The 15939-nt window shown below is 42.4% G+C and overlaps 1 protein-coding gene across 1 annotated transcript in view; it reads right to left on the minus strand.

Annotated features, from left to right (window-relative positions):
* angpt1 (angiopoietin 1) overlaps positions 1-15939 on the minus strand; it is a gene marked incomplete at both ends in the record, with an annotated part of 82127 nt that overhangs the window by 42265 nt on the left and 23923 nt on the right. The window contains 3 exons of the mRNA XM_080735352.1: positions 3006-3238; positions 8269-8390; positions 10812-10967. Of these exons, the coding sequence (XP_080591478.1) occupies positions 3006-3238; positions 8269-8390; positions 10812-10967 (511 nt within the window). The remainder of the gene's footprint in view (positions 1-3005; positions 3239-8268; positions 8391-10811; positions 10968-15939) is intronic.

Consider the following 15939-nt stretch of genomic DNA (forward strand, 5'->3'; position numbering starts at 1 on the left):
ACAACTGGCGACGAGTCTCTTACGAAATCGGCAAGAGTTCCTCTCAATACATAAAGCTATTTAACCTCTCCATCATCGGTAATAGTCAGTGGTGTGTGTTCCCCACAATCCCGCGCCCCCACTGATCAGGTTCCCCGGGAAAACCGCGGTCACCTCGCCTCTCGCTATGGCGGTCACCAATCAAGACGGATTCAGTTCACGGCGGGCGATCTGCTCTGTTGACCCCGAACAACACTTGAGACGACAGGGAGGTAACATGGCTGACTGAGGTGGCAAAATGAAAAAGTAGGCTATGAGGCCCTAAAAAGCTGTGTTACAAATTAAACACGACAGACTACAAATCTGATCACACGACGTGGTCCAAATAGCCTCCTAAACAGCGTTTCACTTGGATCTCACCGCATGAGATAATATGGAAATAATGGATATGAGCCCGCCACACTTAATAGCAGCCCCGAAGTCGTCTGGCAATAAGCTGCATACACAAATACCATTGGAGAATGGTCTGCTGTGCTAAAAGAGGCCGCCTGTGATGTTTATGGCACGCAGCATTAAAGCCGAGAAAAGGCACAGTGAGATTAATACAAAGCATGTGGTAATTGTGTCCAGCGGTGGTGTCTCACTCATGCAGGGGTGTCGCACCAACTTCTGGGCCCTGGGTACAAGGATTTCACTCACATTTTGTGCTTTAACTATTGAAAAATAGCAGATATACAAGCTCACCGCGCGGCACCGAGTGCCGCACAGCGAGCTTGTAGATCTGCTATTTTTTTAAACCTATGTTTCTATGTACGTGGTACTCAAACTTTTTCATGTGGAGGACCCCCAAAATAAATTATGGCCGGACCACCATCTCAAAATATTTAGTTCCAGGGACCCCCCAGAAGCAAAATTTGAGTTACAAATGTTCGCTTAAAAAATACATATATTCAAAGATTTGCACACATTTTCACAATCTACAAGCTCGCAGCGCGGCACTCGGTGCCACACTGTGAGCTTGTACAGTATATCTGCTATTCAATTTCAATAGCTAAAGTATAAAATAATGAAGGCCCCTCCACCTTGGGCCCTAGTAACTCAGTCCCACTCCCCCCCCCCTTGTGACACCCCTGCACTCATGTCTCGCGTATTCGTACACATGCCCTCGTTTCCCGTCTGAGAACGGGTGTGGGGTCTCGAAGCTTTGCAGCTCTGCTGCGATAAACGGTTAAGCCAACGATTCCACCAAAGCTCTTCACGTAACCGATCCCCAGCGCAGACGTTCACGCGAAATCTCCTGTGACCAGTGGGATTCAAGGGCCAATGTCGGGATCAAGTGAGTTCGAGGTGTTTGGGGGCATTCCGATTTTCTGCATGTCATTACAGGCGAACATTAATATTGTCAAAAATATAGGCAAACATTCGGCGAAAATAGCAGATTTTCAAGCTCACAAGGGGTTATGAGCTTACTGAATTTCCCCCTTGGGATAATAAAGGTATCTATCTTGTAGATTGGCTTTTTTCAGTGAAGAGATCTGATGTAGAGGGGAAAAAGAAAGGGGGGGAAACGTACAGACCCCTGGGGGATCCCAGTCAACGAAGTATAGGGTTTAAGTGGTTAAACTGCCAAGACGAGGCTAATGAGTTCAGAGGGGCTACCTCGGCCAGAGGGTTAAACGTAAGGCCAAAAGGTAAAGCCCAGGCCTCCACATGATCTTAATGGGGTAGAACAGAGCAACAGGAAAGAAAAGCCGATGTTACGCAGGAGCAACAGTGGCTATTTTGACATTTCAGTGAGGCAACAAGCCGACTTGTCGAGACTTTATGGACTGAGGTTTGATAAGCTGTTATTGTGAAAAGAGCGGCCCGCTGTGTTATGAGGGGAACAGTGCTCCTCAGAGGAGAGCAGCACACCGGGTTACGTTGAGAACCATTAATGTCTCCTATAAAAACTAGACAACGAGCTCGTTGAGCCCGCTGGCTTCGCGCTGACGCACAAGTTTAAGAGCCAGTGCATCTCTGTGTTTCTCAGTAGGGGTTCATGGACATGGCATCAAAGCTGTGACAATAATATGTATCAAATTCGCACAATCTTGAAGTAATAATTCTTTGTTTGTACATCCTAGTTCTGGTCTTTGTTAAAATAATTGAAAAAAATTACAATATTGAAATAAACATATTCAAATTCCATTTTGGAAAACAATGGGGAAAGAATTTTGCAACTCTTTGAATTTAGTCGGTGTACACAGTGTTCTGTCCAACCTGCAGTATCGCTTTGGAGCGGAGGTTGGGGGTTTTCTACTAGGGATCAACTACAGTATTGATTATTAAAACTTTCTAAGCCAAAAGCGGCTTTTACATTTTCACATTTTACTTTTTACATAATCACATGGCCAGAATAGCATTTATGCTATATTGTATTGAAGAGGTAGGGAAAGAAATACCTAGAAAATGTTTTATTATATTACTAATATCAATATACTTTTTAAATAATCAATTAATAGTTTGATTAAGCCATTCAATCCGGGAAAGTGTATTATGTCATTTTAGACTTTAGCTAAAAACATAATTGGTTTAGAACAGTGGTTCTCAAAATAGCAGATATACAAGCTCAAAGCTTGTACAAGCTTGTATTTTTGAAAATGTTTGAACAATATATATCGTCGTTGTCGGGTGAAAACCGTGTATGTCCAAAACCGTTCGTTTTGCATTATTAATTTTAAAAATTATTTAAACTAGTGAAAACAGCCGATCTACAAGCACACAAGGCCTCGCGTTGCGAGGCGTTGTGTGCTTGTAGATCGGCTGTTTTCACTACTTTTGTGCGACAGCCTTGTATGATGAAGCAGGGCTTTACTTTGCGAAAGAACGTACACATTTGAAACTTGGAGATACGAGGTTTCCGCCTGACAACGACGATATATATTTTTTAAACACAAATCTTCTCTTCTGGAGGTCGCTGGCACGAAACATTTTCCTTGGCACGAAAAAACGTTGAGATCTACCGATTTATAACGTGGACTGACCTCCGTCCTTGGAGCAGAGGTTGAGCAGGTTGTGCACCGTGTCCATCATCTCCTGCTGCTGCCGCTGCAGCGCCGTGCTGTTGCCCGTGGCGCGGCTCAGCTGCGTCTCCAGCTCGCGGATCACGCCGCTCTGCCGGCCCACCAGCGTCTGGAGGCTGCCCTTCTCCTCCCGCAGGGTCACCAGCTCCTCCCGGTGCCGCGTCTCCATCTCCAGCATCTTCTGCTCCAGGAGACTGGGAGGACAGACAATAAAGCAAAATAAAACAATGTTGGATGGCCCATTAAGACCTGAGGCTGATTCTACATATGCCTTCTAAATCAGTAGTTCAAGGTTTTTCAAAAGTAGCACATGTACAAGCTCGCAGCGCGGCATGAAGTGATGCGGTGTGAGCTTATAGAATGAAACATAGCAGATGCTTAAAGAATAAGAAATAGCATATCGTCGTTGTCGGGTGAGAATGTCCAAATCCGTTATCATTTTAAAAATGATTCAAACTAGTGAAAACAGCCGATCTACAAGCACACAACGCCTCGCACTGCAAGGCGTTGTGTGCTTGTAGATCTGCTGTTTTCACTACTTTTGTGCGACGGCCTTGTATGATGAAGGAGGGCTTTACTTTGCGAAAGAATGTACACATTTGAAACTTGGAGATACAAGGTTTCCATCCGACAACGACGATATACTGTATGTACTGTACACCTGTGAGCTTGTATGTCTGCAATTTTCGAACATTATTTTAGAATGCAAGGAGAGAGAATGAAAGGAAAGAGAGGATAAAGTACAGTAAGGAAAGAGAGGATAAAGTACAGTATCACCCGTATTGCTTCGAAGATCATCAAACGTCCCACACTTGCTAATATGAACAATAAGGCCATCACACGCTTAGCACTCTCAATAACAAATGACACTGATCATCCTCTGCATCGCTACTTCCACCTCTTGCCATCGGGGCGAAAATACAGAACCTTGAAGTGGCGCAAGGTTCGGTTTAGCAGGGGTTTTTGTCTCCCCGGCCATTGCTGCACTTAACAATCTCGCCCCCGTCGCTAAGAGGAGTTTTCTGTGTGTAGTGGGGTACTGATGATCTGTCTGTGTGATATGTTTGTGTTGTTACATGGTTTATGTGTTGTTTCTTTGTTTAAACAGACTGTGAAGACACAATTCCCTTCGGTGGCAATAAAGATCATTATTATTATTAAAGAGAGGACAAACAATAAAGCAAAAAATACAACAATGTTGGTTAGAGGAGGAATGGTGATTGAGAAATAGGAACACAACTCAAGCTTCGGAATTAATTTAACTCCGAGAGTGTACAAATGTAACCATAGGGTCCATTTGGTTACATGTTGTTCACTTTCTGAGTTACAAATGGATACATGAACACAGAGGAGTTTACTGGCAGACTGGACTTGTTTTCATATCCATTTGAAATTTCATGGAGGACTGATATTAGTGATGAATATGCGATTATTTAACTTGACATGTTTTTTTGCCCTGATGCCTGTAAGACACATAAGGAAATAAGATGAAACACTGTAGATGAAATCTATATAATCTATCACCTTTTACACACTGCTTTCCAACTATGGCCATGTGACGGTTACTGTGATCCAAAAGTGTAGCGACGGCCTTCATTCACATGTAGAAATTGTTTCTCTGCCAGTAAACGATATGGGAACAAAAACATGGGAGCCTAAAGTCTATACTAGCGTAGACATGCAAATGTTTATGTCGGCGAGCTTGGTTGCCATGTGCGACGCATACAAAATAAACACACTTGATCATATACTAAGCAGATTAGCATGAGATAGGGACTGACTCCTGACGGTACCCATGCTTTGCCATCGTCCAATCCTATGACAGGCTGACACCAAGCTCATTAACTAATGAAAATCATCTCTGCTTTCATTGGATTGGTAAAGGAAAATGGGAGAGGCAACACTTAAACCACTTGAATCTTTGTCAAAAATAGCCAATCTACAAACTCACTACGCGCCGCGTTGTGAGCTTGTAGATCAGCTACTCTACACAGGAGATTTTGTGTAGAGTGAATGAAACAAGTGCGCCAAGTATAGAGTTGCAACTCAACTCAACTCAACTCAACTCAACTCAACAGTTTCGCTGAGTTTAACTGGTTAAAAGACATAATAAAAATTCCTTTGTAATTGCTCAAGCGCAGGAAAATGTCCTTTTAGCAATCTATTTCCATAAGCCTGGGGAGTAACTCAACAACTGGAATCACTGGAGATTTCTTTGTCAAACAGCAGTGATTGCGAGGAATCTGTACGGCCGTGTTGATCTGCGGAGGGCAATTGGGACCGCTCTCTTTCAAACACAGCATCATCCCTTTGGTCCGATCATTTTAAAAGCATAACATTAGGTGGAGACGTTAGAATCTATCCAAAAGCCACATTATAATCATCTGTTTTGCAACAACCCATGAACCCAACATGGAAAACAGTGTTTCATGACGTGCACGAGACTGCTAATGATGATGACCCTTGTATTGTGCGCTCTTGCGTGTACAGCTTAACGATTTACTGGAAGGGTGGTCAACATATTGTATTTGGAAATCAAGGAGCTAGCAGGTGTTTTTGTTCATCTATTCCTGCTAAATAATGAGTGAGATGACGTTTGTGAGCGTTATTGATACCAATTCAAGTATCGTAGTAAACAGCAACAGCAGTAAGCATGAATCACAGGATAGGCACAGGTACAAGAATAGAGAGATAAGAATAAAGATAAAATAGTGTTAGGGTCGAATCCATCAATCATTTAGATCTGACCTGCTGAAATATCTTGCGCACATCACATAACGCATATTGAGCTCTTGCAATGCGTGACCTAAATACCACTAGGTTTAACTCTGTCAATAAAAATCACACCCAGTATGAAGTGAGCGGTGCCTTTGTCCCTGGTCCATTAATTTCCATTCCTATGTGTGTGTCGCCGACACATTTTTATGACTCACAGATAAATATAATTTTTTCCTTACTATTTTTTTCTTATTATTTCAAAAGATTAATGAAAAAAAGGGAAACTCTCAAATCTTCTAAAAATAAATATATAAATAATAAACCTTTTTCAAAATAACTATATGAAAATAAAAACTTTAAATGAGTAGTTTAGTGGAAATAACAGATGACACGTTGTGAGCTTGTAGATCAGCTATTTTCACTAGTTTGGGTCCCGGGCAAACGTCTAATTTCTCTTTTGGGTCTCAACCTAATAAGTTTGGGAACCACTGCGCTAGAGAGACACTCTGGAGCACAGCAGGCAACCATAGTGTCGCCAACACAGACCGGAGCTGGCCACGTCGAAGAAGTAGACAACCGTGCGTCATGCTGTAGCAGCATCACAACAGCTGTGCCAGCAAAGTCATGATGATGCTACAGTACCTCATCTTTGTATCTGCAAATTTGTCAAAGCTAAACAGAGTAGGGTATTAACCAAAAAGTCGACAAGTCGACTCAGTTGACTTCATTACACAAGTCGACTCCCACCAGGGAAAGTCGAAAGTTGAAAGAATTATAATAAAATAAAGTCAGCCCTAGGGCATTCACCAAATATTCGAATATTGGAATATTCGAATATCAAAGTCACTATTCGACGTTGTTCACCGAAGTCGAATATTCGCTTATTTAAAAAAAAAAAAATTATAGTTTTTTCCTTTAAAAAATATATAGTTTATAAAGCTTGGCCAGATAGGAAAAATGAGTTGTCAATGCCCCTGGTGGATGAATTTGTTAGTGCTCTATACCAGGGGTTCTCAAACCTTTTTAGGCTGTGACCCCCAAAATAAACATATTTGAACTGGGGACCCCCCCACCCTGACAAGCACTTGGAATTGTAGGTATTACATTTAATGTGACTCGGTTCGAGGCGTTGTGAGCATGTAGATAGGCTATTTTCACAATGTTCGCCTCTTGCTTACTTAATATTTGACCGTTTGGCCAGTCCTGTTGAATATTCGACTATTCGAATAGTTTGAGGTCGAATAATTCGAATACTAAAAATCACTATTCGTGAATGCCCTAGCGTGCGCTCTCCAGGCTGGACCGTGACTGCAGTCAGATAGTAGCCACTAGCCACTGACTTTATCCTGTTGGATCCAACATTATATAGTAATGAGGATTATTATTATTCAGTGATGCTGGTTGCAGTTGCATGTATCAAAACAAAAGCCTCGTAAAGGGAGAAAGGCTATTCTATGAAGCTATTCTATGAAGCCCAGAGGTAAGTCATTTTCGGGTTTAGCCCCACGTTCACGCCCCTCCCGCCGGTCACTGTCATCAAAAGATAAAAGTTGTTAATGCCCTAATACAGAGTAGGTGTTAGTTCGCATTTATGAATATTCTTTAATTTCTTTAGGGTTAGGTTTGGTTTGTATACAGCCCTTCGAGAATGTATTTTGTGAAATCGGGCTATAATAACATTTTACTTAACTTATTTATTGCTCATTTTGTATTGTGTGGGATGGGTTTATTAACAGCTTTGAGTATGTGAAAGCCCCGGCAGGTCATGGTTAAAGGAACAGTTCTGCAAACTATTGTAGGTGGCAGACTGAAGAGCATAAAGTATTTTGATATTGCCAGCTTGCAGAAGTTTATTTTGCATGTTTTATTTATTATTAAAGGTTTAGTGTTTCCATTTCATTTATGTAATCTTTGTAAAGGCAAGGCGCGATAAACAAGCATCTTCATTTTGAAATGAATCTGGAGTGCACATTCTGTTCTGCAAGTGTTTATTAAACTTCAGTTAGCCCAAGAATAGCCTCGGAAATCCAGACTTTTATTTTGGCGATAGGAAGAAAAATAATAGCCCAAGAATGACTCCCAGCCCCACGACACACATGTAAAGTGACTTTGAGTACTTAGAAAAGCGGAATATAAATTCTAGGTATTATTATTATTAGGGTACTGTAAAACAATATCAACACACACATAAAATATTTTCAATCCATCTATAAATGTAACTATTATGTACTAATGTATCTATTACCAGTGAATATAGGCAGCATTAATGCACATTGATTGCCAATGAAGATATGGATGGATATACATTATGTAGATTATCAACAGTATATGAGAATGACATATTTACAGTGTCAGCCGACCTTCAACAGCAGGTATCTGGATAATAATGTACCGGTTAGTTTAGTTGATCAAGACTTTTATCAAATCAAATAAATGAATATATTTACGGTCTATCAACACCTACTATAAGTCTGGAGTCTGGTAGCGTGATAGTTTGTTTGTTTACCCGTTCTTATCATGCAGCTTGCTGATCTCATTGGTCTGGACCATCAGTTCTTTCTCCAGCTTGTTGGTGGACAGGGAGTTCTCCAGCAGCTGGATCTCAAGCCTCGACGTTTGATTCAGAACCTGCAACAGAAAAGACACAGAACCATTCTCAACGTCCCACCTCTTACCATTATGTGGTAAATGGTCTTTAACTCATTCGCTGCCTTTTCAAAATGGCTGCCAAGTACCAGGATGCCACGTTCCTAAATGTCTAGTGCACAGATCAATTTTTAGAGCAACGATCGTGCACGCCCATGCCTAGATCATGCACCATATGTGTAGTACTCTTTCACAGCTTTCAAACAAAAACATCTGCTTGGAAATCCGTTCAGGCATTCATGAGATAGAAGCCTTCAAAGTCTTCAAATGTAAACAAAGATGGCTGCCATTTTGAAAGATGTGTTTGTTATGGGGCTAAACATGCAATTTTGCGATTGCGAGCATGCCTTTTTTTTAAACGGGAAAACTCGGGAAACTCGGGCCTTGGCATCCTGGGGGTACTGTAATAACTCGGGAAACTCGGGGCTTGGCAGTCAAGCTAATTCAGAGACATTATAACCAGTAAGACACCTAAGGGCGCAAAGCAAGGTCACGCAGGACGGAATTCACACAGGACGGAATACATTTCCGTCCTGACATCATCTGGGAATGCCCATATATAGACTTTTATTTTATTTTATCCTTTATTAATATATATCGGACCAGTTACCCATATATGGAGATCCCTGATACCCATATATGGAGATCCATGTATATGGAGATATGGGCATATTGGTTGGATCAGCGGTTCTACAATAAGATGTTGTTTCATACAACTGTACATTGTGAAAGTACAGTGACGGTAGGGGAAGCAGCTAAGAACATATAATCTGAGCTATCCGTGTGCAAAAGTTGGAGTGTGTAGAACCAGCCGTGTGTGGTGAGACCCTCTTCATGCTGACTCGGGACCCCATGGGTCTCTCTCTGCGTCAATTAGTAGTAGGGATTACTTTTAGTATTAGTATTACTTTTTGATATATCAGTAAGACTCCCTAATCGGGAGATAAGCGACCGTCACGTCGCATACACAAACTTTAGAAGGCAATCGTAGCCAGTCAGGAGGGAATATGGGAAATGGGGCAGAGCCATGTTGATGACATGACTTTAGAGATACCGTGTACCACTTTGCGTGATTTTAGGCCAAAATCTGTTGGAGCAGTGTCCAAAAAATCGGCCTGATGGTAGCACTAGAATTACGTTATGTTAACAGAAATAGACAAAAGATCGTTCTCTCTACTGTATATCTCTATAGACATACAGTCTCTCTATAAGCTGTGGTAATTCTGTCTCAGGTCTCACACATTTGATTCAAAAGCTGTCCCCAGACAGAAATACAGCCATAGGGTTTTCCTCACAGGCTTCCTGTGTGCTCCTAAGGTGCAACAGCGAAACCCTGCACAGGTCAAGCGTGCAAATAAATCACCAACTTCATCCTCAGAAAATAAAGAGCTCATTTTAGATAGAGCGTCTGCCCGACACATGGTAATACTCAGACGATATTCAGCTGTGTTTGGAAAAGGAATCATTTTAGCTCGGTAAACATGTCTCTTTATTGAGCATCAGCAAAAATGGCCCCCTGCGTGCTTTTGCCTCTGTCGCTTAAGTCCTCCCGGGCGTCCACAGAGAAGAAAAGAGGAAAACGCAGCCACATGACATGAAGCGAGGTTAGGTATTTTATATGGCTTCCATATTGTCTTTGGCCAGCTCTCCGTGACATGTTTGAGGCAGCTGAGAGTGAAATAGCAGGCTTAATGGTGCATGGTGGATCTTTTTAGTTTCTCTCTCTCTCTCTCTGTGTGTGTGTGTGTGTGTGTGTGTGTGTGTGTGTGTGTGTGTGTGTGTGTGTGTGTGTGTGTGTGTGTGTGTGTGTGTGTGTGTGTGTGTGTGTGTGTGTGTGTGTGTGTGTGTGAGAGAGAGAGAGAGAGAGAGAGAGAGAGAGAGAGAAAGAGAGAGTGAAAGAGTGCCCATAAAGGATGTTGTGTGCTTGTTTGTTTGTTTGAGATAGAGATAAAGAGAGATAGTGTGCGTGTGTACACGTGCTTGCGTGCGTGCGTGAGTTCACCAGGGATGTGCAGAGAAGAGAGGCAGGTGAAAATTTGCAAACCTCCAAGCTCACAACACATCACGCTGCAACACCTTGTGAGCTTGGAGGTCGGCTATTTTCGGTGCTTGATACCACACATAATCAATCAAGTGAATACTGGAGATACGGCATGGATTTCTACACATAAAGGGCAATTCTTTCAACATGAGATGCTACATTCAAGTTCAGGAGAGTTTGGACAAGGCAATGCTCTTGAATGTTGCCTTCAGGTATGGCATGGAAGGGGGCATTTGCATTTCTTTCACCATAGTAAAAACTGCATTTGTGGTCTGGAGATCAAGCCCCCTTTGATGTCTATGTGTGCACGTGCCTATGGTGTTCGCGCACGTATACATGTGTGCGTACAGTATGTGCGTTACCTGCGTCTCAACGTCGGTCAGCTTGCGTGTCTGCTCGGCGGTCTGGGACAGGAGGTTGGTGCCCATCTCCAGCATGGCTGCTGTGTGGTTGTGAACGGCACTCTGCTGCAGCTGCGCCATCTCTGCCTTCATGCTCTCTTTGATGTAGTTCTCAATCTGTCCAAGAAACAAAGACAATGTCACAAAACCAGCATAACGTTGTTTTGGGGGCTATTTTTTTTGTGGCTATTTTCACTAGTTTTGTGCGACAGTCTTGTATGATGAAGCATGGCTTTACCTTACGAAAAAAACATTTTCTGCCAGACAGTGACGATAAAATAGATCTTGTTTTCGCGGAAAATGCAAGCCGCCACTGCACTATATAACCACTAAAGCCCTGTACACTTTGTTGTATAGCGAAGCGATGCGCTGTGACCTTGTAGATCCGGTATTTTCATTATTTTTGTGTATAAAACTTTTAACATTTTTGTGGATTTCCACCTATAACAACAAGCCCAAAATAGGGATGCCAGGTTGAAAAAGGCAGCAAGTTACTTCAGATTGAAAGACTGTGTGCATGAAGACTTCTGATATATTCAAGGACGACCGATCCTGAATTGAGAAATCATGCAGCCAGAACAAAGTTGTTTCAGCTTCCAGGTTATTTTAGGTGACACGGTTTTAATGAGCACCATACTCTTTGATAGAGATACCCACATACTTTAACCACAACATGCCTTTGGTTACACATTTCCAAAAGATTCTTATCTGCAGCATCACTATGTCAAGGATTATCGAAGTGGCGCCAATCTTGTTCCCTTTAAAAAAAAGGATTATGCAAAACAAAGCCATTTGTTTCCATTGTTTGAGGCGCTCTCTCTCCCCCAAGTGAAGAGTGAGTCCAGTGAATGTAGTGTAGGTGGAACCAGATGTAGGCGGTTAGCTGGGGAAGGAAGAGGTACTGTGGAGATGAACAGATATTCACTGAGGCTTATCTTGAAAGAAGTCTTTCATCTTTATCTTAAGACCCCAGTCGATGACAAGACCGCGGAGAAGGTACAGTAGGACCGGATTGAGCTCTTCATATAGATTACAGTTCATGTCGAGCGCCCTGTTGTGTGCAGGCATTTACTTCAGCATCATACCGCAGAGACTCAGAACACAGGACTTTTCATTACTCTTTCAAAGTCACTGAGTGGACTTTATCTCTTCTATAATGCTCGCTCTATTTGACTTGGCTGAGGATGACACTAGCAGCGGCTTATTCGGAGGAATGCGTCATCTAGGCTCGGCCCGTTCCAAGCATCACAATGTCACGTGACGTCTGATGTCCTTACTCATGGCTGCAGGGGTGTCGTACGAAATTCTGGGCCCTGGGTACAAACAAGGATTCACTGCGGGCACGGGGCACCCCATGAATGTTCTTCATAGTTGAACATTTAGACTGGGAACGCATTATTACCCATTATTTTGTTGAAAATATATACATACAAGCTCACAGCTCGTAGAATTCTTTGAATATTTCAAATCCTTTTCAGTTTTTTTTTAAAAATGTTTCTATGTCAGTGGTGCTCAAACCTTTTCATGTAAAGTACCCCCAAAATGGCCACGGACCCCCATCTCAAAATATTTAGTTCCAGGGACCCCCCCAGAAGCAAAATTTGAGTTAAAAAATACATACATTCAAAGATTTGCACACATTTGCACGACTTTAAAAAAATAGCAGATCTACAAGCTCGCAGCGCGGCACTCGGTGCCGCGCTGTGAACTTGTATATCTACTATTTTTCAATAGCTTAAGTATAAAATAATTAAGGCCCCTCACAAATGGGCCCTAGTAACTCAGTCCCACTTTTCCCCCCCTTGGGATGCCCCTGCTTACTCAGCTGCCGTTCTCGCACACAGGAGAGACGTCACTAAACCAAGCTACGCTGCACTCACTGCTCTGGGAAGGAAAACATTTCTTTTTTTCCAAGGATGCTAAGAGAGACAGTGTTCGTTGACACCAAGAAACCCTTTCAGTCGTGTTTTTCTGTTGCTCTGAAGTTACAGATTGTTCTCATTATCACGTTGGGCTCGATGTCCTGAGATGCCCCCTGACGGCGCTGTCAAAGCCAGCACACACACCCCAACGCCTGTAGCGCTGAGGGACTGGACTTAGGCGACATGTAGCGTTTTTTATTAGTGTTTTCATTAAATAAAATCGGTTTTACATGCATGACTGTTTGAAACCTGAGGAGGCCCCGGTGAAGATACTACACACAAGCATACTTCCAAAGACAGAAAATGTAATAGAATTCAATTCAATTCAATTATTCATAGAGAGAAGAAAAAAAAAATGTTGCTGATACATGTGTCAACACACGTCAGAGTGTTTTATATCCTGGGGTCGGGTGGGGAGGTGTTAAATGTATGACAAGAGAGAGGTGTGGCGCAGGGGAAATATTTTGGCCTACTGTCAGGGAGACTAAGGTGGCTGTGGCTCAAGTGCAGTGGTTCTCAACCTTTTCAGGCAGCGACCCCAAAATAATCATATTTTATCAGGGGACCCCCCCACCCAGACGACTGACATTAAGAGTTGAGGCAACACATTTTGTATGACACGGTTCTATTGTGAAAATAGCAGATCTACATGTTGATCGTCTATTTTCACAATTTCTGCCTCTAATATTTCACAATTTGGCCAATGTTTAATTTGTCATTATAATTTGTCCTTAAACTGTCACTTTAGAAATGTGCAGATACCCTCTATACACTTCAACGTTGTGTTGGTTTGTTCACTGTTGAGTGAGAAAACAATGTTTCACATCAAGCTAATCATCTGGGGACCACCCAAAATAATTTGGGGGACCAGACCCACAGGTTGAGAACCACTGGCTTAGTGCGTGGAGAGGCTGTCTGGTAATCGGAAGGTCACGGGTTCGCCTCCCGGCCCGCCAAGCAATACGTCTCAAAGTGTCCCTGAGCGTCACACTCCGTCCTCCCCAAGCACTCATCATGACCATCTGAGCAGCCATCACCTCTGTGAAGCTGGAACAGAATGTCCCCCACGGGATCAATAATCCCTCCGCGTTTCATCTGGCTCGGCCCGGACACTGCAACAAGCACAAGGGCGGGAGGGCAATCTCTGTCGCAGGGGCGTCACAAAGGGGGGAAAAGTGGGACTGATCGAGTTACTAGGGCCTAAAGTGGAGGGGCCTTACTTATTTTATATTTTTAGCTATTGAAAAATAGCAGATCTACAAGCTCACTGCGAGCTTGTAGATCTGCTATTTTTGAAAAATCTTGAAAATTCGAATTTTGACCCGATTCTGTGTCTGTCTTTTGAATCCGTCTAAGATTTTTTTGAAAAAGCCATGTTTCTGTGTCAGCAATCTGGCTAGCCATCGTCAAAGAAAAGGTCAATTTCACTTAAATGGAGCTCAGTTAGTCTGTTCTTGAGAGACTACTATGTCAGTGGTGCTCAAACCTTTTCATGTGAAGGACCCTCACAATTATATATATTTGGCCACGGACCCCCCATATCAAAATATTTAGTTCCAGGGACCCCCCAGAAGCAAAATTTGAGTTACAAACGTTTGCTTTGAAAATACATATATTCAAAGATTTGCACACATTTTCATGACTTTTTCAAAAATAGCAGATCTACAAGCTCGCAGCGCGGCACCGAGTGCCACGCTGCGAGCTTGTATACCTGCTATTTTTCACTGGTTAAAGCATTCAATAATTCTAGGCCTAAATGGGTTAATAAGATCGGAATAGGGGATCAAGACAAAAGCCAATGATATTCAAATGTCCCTTCTGTGAACAAAGGCTTTCCGTTTACTAGCTTTCATGCTCCTGAGTCCTGACAAGTCTGAAGCTACATTTGCACAGCAGAGTAATGGAGCAGTAGATCAGCAGTAGTTTGATGGCTCTCCGTGCTTATTGGATTGCTTTCAATTCACATTTTATCCAAAGAAAAGTCCAGAGAAGGTACTTAACATTCCGTAACACAGCCGAGTGCGAAACACAACAGTAAATTAAACGACTGCTTGGCAAAGCAAACACATAACAACTTTTAATCAGATTATTAGCAATGAGTGACCGAAAGTACGATAATGGCCATGATATTTGTGCATGTTGAAACAGATTGTCACTCGCACAGTGAAGGAACTGTCGTGTTGCTTGCCTGTGTAAAGAATGGATGGATTTCAACATTTAAATCATCCCAGCGATTGAGAGAGAATAAAACAGAGCGGGGATGTAACAGCCATCAGTAAATGTCTTGCCAAGTGGAATAAGCTTTTGACTGTAATATCCTCTCTTGGCATCGACATTAAAGTGAAACGTGCCATTCTTTTAGGCCACATTTCAGATAGAATACAACTTCCCCAAACTATTAACTGCATCAGGCTGATATACTGTAAGTGTCACTTTCCACGAAACCTCCAAAGATCTAGCCTTCAAAATTGGGAAGGAAACGGGGGAGTCTGGAATCCGTATGGTCAGGAGAAGCATAGATGGATTGCCCTAGCTTATAATGACGTATAGATGTTTACAAAAGAGCTTGGTGCCCAGGGGATGGTGTGAGGAGTCAAAGCACATGGCTTCAGCCCTGGGTTCAAACCTGCTATTCTGATTGTGATCGGCTGAGTAAAATACTCAATAACACACACTTGGACCAAGTGTATCAGTATTATTGTCCCAACATCTCGTCTTCACCGTAACATTCCATGGATGTATTACCGTTTGCTATTTTGTGTTTCTTATGGCAAGATAAGAGACGTACTCCTTTTCGTCCTGGGTACAGTATGTGCACGTTTTTACGAGGCAGATATCGTGATGTGCCCCATTCAGTACCCTCTGTGCATTTGCAGAGCAACGTCCTTGTATGTGTTGGTACTAGAAATTGTTCTTGCAGTCAAAATTGTTTTTAAAAACAGTTTTAATTGGGATAATATCTATCTACAGTATGATTTTCAACAGTTTTAGAAAAGCAATAAGCCACACAAGGACGTTTACCATGATTTTAGAACAGCTAAGGATGTCGGAAGTGCTTCACTTAGCCACTTTAGATCTATACACCCGGCTTTAATAGCCAATCCATCCAACGTGTGGCGATATACTGTATATATATATATTTTTTTTGATTTTGTGCCCTTACAGGC

This window comes from Nannobrachium achirus (genome assembly GCF_963921795.1).
Source record: "Nannobrachium achirus genome assembly, chromosome: 10".
Taxonomy (NCBI): Eukaryota; Metazoa; Chordata; class Actinopteri; order Myctophiformes; family Myctophidae; genus Nannobrachium; species Nannobrachium achirus.